This window comes from Puma concolor, chromosome D4 (genome assembly GCF_028749965.1).
Source record: "Puma concolor isolate L17-30 chromosome D4, mPumCon1.1.hap2, whole genome shotgun sequence".
NCBI classification, from domain to species: Eukaryota; Metazoa; Chordata; class Mammalia; order Carnivora; family Felidae; genus Puma; species Puma concolor.
In genome coordinates this window covers 8,617,372-8,623,371 of record NC_141679.1, presented here as the reverse complement: position 1 = coordinate 8,623,371, position 6,000 = coordinate 8,617,372, and the positions used below count along the sequence as shown (strand labels likewise).

The following is a 6,000-nucleotide window of genomic DNA, read 5'->3' as shown; positions in this document are numbered from 1 at the left end:
ACGGTCCCTGAAGTGGACTGAAGTTACCAGCTGTGCGTCATTAGGAAAGTTACGTCACCTTATTTACTGCCATTTCCTCATCTGTTAAATGGGGTTAAGGATAATACACACTTAATGGGGTTGTGATAAGGACAAAATTTAGTTAGTATCTGTAAAGCTCTTAGAAGAGTATCTGCTACATACTAAGTGTTGTGTTAACTATCATAATCATTATTTTGAGAGGAGATGCCAGAAGCGATCGTCTCTTTCATGACTCTGGACGTCCGTGTGTCTGGACGTGACTCCTGTAACTTGCTTCACGGCCTTGGGCCTTTGAAGGGGGCTGGCCTAGGAAGAAGGAAGAGCCTCAGTCTTTGATGAAATCACCGAGATACTGTCATCGGTTCTTGAATCCACTCTCCCTCTGGACTTCTTGTAAGGAGATATGATACATGTATTGCGCAGGGTGTTTTCAGTCAGAGCGCTGTGTTAATGGCATCGAAGTTGGCTTCCTGGTATATGTCCTGGAGTTCCTCAAGTAGTGTGACTTCCAGGTCCCACAGGTGTGCTGGCTGTGGGCTATCTCAGAGCAGCTCCTGACCCCAGTTCCTGCCAACAACGTGGTTCTGGCCTTATCTTAATTATGATGGGATGGCGTCAGGAAAGACGGAGACTTCCAAGATTTCCCCAGATCCACAATCTACTCTTGATATTCACAGCGAACACACTTTGAGATCACTTTCAAAGCTGTAGACACTATGGCAATGTGATTTCCCCACAAGACACAATACATTGACACTTAAGCAATCGCCTTTGAATCTTAATAATCCTATAGATCGGAGGACAGGAATAAGTAGTAAAGTTACTAAATTTTCCCACTAAAATAAACTCTACCCTACATTACATCATTTTTTAAAAAGCAAAACTGAGAACTTATTTACATTTCCAGATATAAGGTAAAAAGAATGAACAAAATTTTTAATGTTTTAAAAAAAATTTTTAATGTGTATTTTTGAGAGAGTGAGTGAGCATGAGTGGGGGAGGGGTGGTAGAGAGAGAGAGAGGGAGACACGGAATCTGAAGCAAGCTCCAGGCTCTGAGCCATCAGTACAGAACCTGATGCCAGGCTTGAACTCGCGAACCATGAGATTGTGACCTGAAGTTCGAAGCTTAACGGACCCAGGCACCCCAAGGATGAAAAAAAATTTAAGGAACACATCAGGAGAGTTATTGATTATAGAGAGATGCATTCTCTAAATGACTAAAGGCACTCGCCCACACCCACAGTTATATATATATATATACTGCATACTGTATATATTTTGTGTATCTGTATCAAATTTGTGCTTCAGCAAAATTACAAATTCATACAGACTACCTATCTTTGGGATCACTGAAAGATTGGGAAATACTGTCCATTTTTCTGCATCCTTAAAAGTCATGCTTTTTAGCTCTTGTGCCCTCTTGCAGAGACTGATAATATCTTCCTAGAGGGTGGGCTGAGAAGGACTGTGAGGGCCTGTCTGGTTGGGCGGGGAAGAGTGCTGGGGTCAATCAGGGATGCCTGCCCTGGGTGTGGGTGGGACCGGTGGCACCAGCAATTTAGTGCTTTCTGTGATGGAGGGTTTACCGGTTTCTGCCTATTCTGCTTGAAAGGCAATTACAAGGTCGTCGGGCCTGACTCCACAATTACAATGACTCTCAACTTCAGGATAAATTTATGTACCTAATCAATGTACGTGTATTGAGCACCTTTGATGCATGGGTGTGCCCTTAGGCATCGCAGGAAATTAAAAAGTGAATCAGACTCACTCCAACCCACAAAGAAGTTGGTTAATAGAAGAGAAAGGTGTGTGTGCGTGTGTGTGTGTGTTTAGGGTCCGGGGTCACACAGAGCTGCAAGAAAGGGTTAGACCAAGGGAGGGACAGGAGAGGTGTCGGGGTGGGAAAGAATCCTTTTTGTGAGCGTGGAAGGTGGGCAGTGACACACGCTGGGGAAGGGGCAGTGGAAGCGAGCCCCACAGTGATGTGAGGAAGACTGTTGGGCTGGATAGAAGGGCAAGACTGTTAGAAGCAGAGCGGCCCGAAGGAGCCAGAGCGGCCGGGTGGAAGGCTCACAGCCGTGGGTGACTGGCTGCCTGGGGAGGATATGGGAACTTCCAGGTCATTCCAGCTCCCTGCCCCTCCACAGTGAGCGGGCTGCCGGGGGGCTCCATCAGCTCGTGTGCTGACGTGACATCCATTTTTATAAGAGCTGTCGGGGTCAGGGGAGAACCTGCCCTTCGCAAAGATCGTCTTTTTATCACCATTTGACACGTGACATATGACAAAGTCTTCAAGTAAAGGAGAGGCCTCCATGGTATCTCGCACTGTACGTTTTTATTGCAAACCTAAGAGAGCTGACAAAGATTCCATCCATCTTTATTTTCTTAACGGCACACAGAGTCATCAGATATTGCCGATGAAGCACATTCCTGACACCGTATTATTCCCCTACATGAATAAGGCAGAAATTCTTTCACGCGTGGCTGCGCTGGAGATGAGCTGCTGATGTGCTGAAAATATTGGCGAGAACAGCTTAAAATGGTCAATCGAAGATCACTCCTCACATGCTCTTAGGTTATGTCATACATACGCATTCATATAAACATGAGGTAGGGGTTTGTTAAATTCCCATTTTTAAATACGTCAAAAACGAAAGCAATGCTGTGGGCTTTACCGAGATAATGATACAGAGAAATCACACATTGAAAACAAAAAAAAATTATTTGTTCAGCTCACATGCAGAAAGCTGTAAAGAGCCAGTCTAAGAAGCACCAAGGAACAGACTTGTCAATAAAACTAGGAGGCACATTTTAGAGTCAGGGGGCAAAAAAAAAAAAAAAAAAAAAAAGAATTTAAATAAACCTAATCATCCTTGTAAAATGCAGAGTGCACGTTTGGAACGTGAAATCTGAACCTGGATGGCGAGGGGCTTCTCAGGCCTTCATTTGACTTAGTGACTGGCTTGGGACTATCTTCTAAGCAAACCTAAAACAGAGAAGGTGATTTCTATGATACAGAGTAAGTCAGTCCCACCTCCATCCAAAGGCACAGGAAAGCTAGTTTTGTGTTCCTGTCCCCTCCCTCCCTCCTGGTCTCCCGCCCCTCCTCCTTTCCACTCCCATGCCCTTCCTGGAGTTTTTATTATGGGCAGCCTTAGATCTATATTTACCCACTATATTTAGTAAGTTTGATTATGCATAGCCTAAATTCAGATCTGAGATGATGATCCAGATTTTTGTTCACTGGAAGAACTTTTTCTTTTTTTATAGGTTGACAGCAAAGGCTAAGCACCGACTTACTTCTCTCTCTTCTTGCTGTTTCAACAGGCTTGTTTCGCCTCAGGCCTTTGCCCTTTCCGGGGCTCTTGTCGATGGTGGCTCGGCTCGCACACCTGTCCACGCCACTCCCTTCCTGACCTTAAGTCACCACTCGTCGCCACCTCTTCCGAGAGGCCTCCCAGACTACTCAGTGTAAACACCACCCATCTCCCGTCCCTGGCCTTGCCACTGTCTAGCAGAATGTTCTATTTGGTTTCTGCTATCCCTTTATGTAATCTTGGTGGGTTGTTTTTGTTTTTGTTTTTTTTGGTAAGTTTTCATGTAATTGAGAAAAAATTTACAGACAGTAAAATTCACCCCTTTTACTGTGGTTCTGCACACTTTGACAAATGCATACATACATGTACTACCAGTGCTATAATCAAGATCTAGAAAGTTCCATTGCCCCCAAGTGTTGCCATGTCTCTTTATAGCCAAACCTTCCCCAAGGCCAGCTCAGAGCTGGTCTCTGTATCTGGAGTGTTGCTTTTTCCAGATTGTCATAGAAATGGAATCATATATTATGTAGCCTTTGCAGTCTGATTGCTTTCACTTTCTGTAGCTCAATTTATTTGAGTCTCATCTGTATTATTGCACGTATCGGGAGGTCTTTCCTTGTCCTTACTGAAAATCACTTCACTGTATGGACGGATCATAGTTTATTCATTCTCCACTTGCAAGGCATTCTCGTTTCCAGTTTTGGTGATTACAAATAAAATTGCCATAAACATTCAGATAGAGTTTTCATCTCTCTTGTATAAATACCTTGCAGTGGGATGGCTGGGTCATATGGTAAGCGGATTTTTTTAACCATCTAAGGAAGTGTCAAACTATTCTCTAAATTGTCTGTACCATTTTGTATTCCTACCAACCATGAGGGAGAATTCTCAGTCCAGATCTTCACCAGCACTTGGTATTGTCAGAATTTTTATTTTAGCCGTTCGAATAGGTGTATGTATCTAATGGAACTATGCCACGATGGTTCTAGTTTTCAGTTCTCTGTTGACTAATGATGCTGAACATCTTCTCATGTGCTTCTTGGCGATTATATCTTTTTTTTGATGGAGGGTCTGCTCACATCTTTGGCCCTTACCAAAAATGTTTTCCCATTACTAGGCTTTTTTGAGAGTATTTAGCATACATTCTTTTTATATTCGGCATATGATTTTTTCCCCCAGATAAGTGATTTCCAAATATCTTCACCTAGTTTATAATGCATCTTTTCATCGTCTTTCAAAGATAGGTTTTTCATTTTGATAAAGGACAATTTATCATTTTTCCCTTTTTAGGAACTGTGTCATATGTAAGACACATCTGTCTAACCCAAGATCACGAAAGTTTCCTTCTATGTTTTATTCTCCAAGTTTCATATTTTTTAGATTTTCTGGTTCAGTCCATGATCTCTTTTGAGGTAATTTTTTTAGACGGTGTGAGATATGGGTTGAAGGCCACTAATTTTATTGCATATTGATATCCAATCATTCCTGTGCCACTTCTGGAAGACCATCACCTCTCCGTGTAATTGCTTTTGCAACTACGTCAAAAATCACATTGGCTGTATATGTGCAAGTCCGTTTCTGACCTCTGTTCATTCCATTCACCTACGTGGATGGCGTCGTTTTTTCAGCATACACCGCCTGGATTACCATAGGTTTATCCTGAGTCTTGAGATCAGGTAGCTATTACTCTATTTATCTTTTTTGGGGAAAAACTACCGGTATTTGAGATTTTCTCACTTGTTTACTTCCTGGATGTCTGTCAGGAGACCCACCAATCCTTGAGACTTTCAGGAACCACGAGACCAGTGAATTCATACCCCCGTCATTCTCTGTTACACCCTAGCAATGAGAACATCTCCTGGTGCATGATAATTACTTAATAAATTCCATGGAGAACAGCAAGAAGGAAAGTGATAGTTCAGTTGGGGAAACTGAAGGAATCTGTGTTTGGGAGGAGAGAAGGACCACGTTGTTTGGGAGAGGCTGTGAAGGGGACAGAGTCCTGGTTTGTGGCAGCAGCACGAAATAAGACATGCTTTTGGCTCCAGAGCCCCATGGTTAGAAACTCTGGGGCCATTCAGGAGCTCCATGGGGCCATGTTCATCCACCCACCCATCAGACATTCACTCAGCACCTGCTGTGTCAACACCGTGTTACAAACAGCAGAAGGCAAGATGCTGTGCTCAAGGTAGGAGGGGTTGCGGACAAAAAACCCAGTAATTGAGACACATGCCCCCAAAGTGGTGTCTGCAGAGAGCTGAGTGCTCTGGGAGGGACATCTAAGCCAGCCTTGGCCTTGGAAGGCTTCTTAGAGGTGGGCATGTTTGGGGTGCCTGGGCGGCACAGTCGGTTAAGTGTCCGATTCTTGGGCTCTGCTCAGGTCATGATCTCGCAGTGTGTGAGTTCGAGCCTTACACAGGGCTCCGCGCTGATGGGGCGGAACCTGCTTGGGATTCTGTCTCTCCCTCTCTCTGCCCTTCCTCAGCTTGTTCTCTCTCTCTCTCTCTCTCTCTCAAAATAAATAAATAAACTTTGCCACCATGTACGAAGGGTTCTCCAGCTATTGCTGGGCGAGGGGTACCAGTGGTGGGTTTTATGGATTCATTCTGCTCTAGGTCTCCCCATCAATGCTCTCTTGGCACTCTCTACCCCTCCTACTC

General features: G+C 44.0%; 1 protein-coding gene across 1 annotated transcript in view; it reads right to left on the bottom strand.

The window, feature by feature from the left end:
* Nucleotides 1-2,336: 2,336 nt before the first annotated feature.
* The window catches only part of LOC112868550 (histone-arginine methyltransferase CARM1-like), a 245,120-nt gene continuing 241,456 nt past the window's right edge, over nt 2,337-6,000 (bottom strand). Inside the window, exon 13 of the mRNA XM_086684928.1 lies at nt 2,337-3,009. Coding sequence (XP_086541054.1) covers nt 3,000-3,009 — 10 coding nt within the window. The 3' untranslated portion in view covers nt 2,337-2,999. The remainder of the gene's footprint in view (nt 3,010-6,000) is intronic.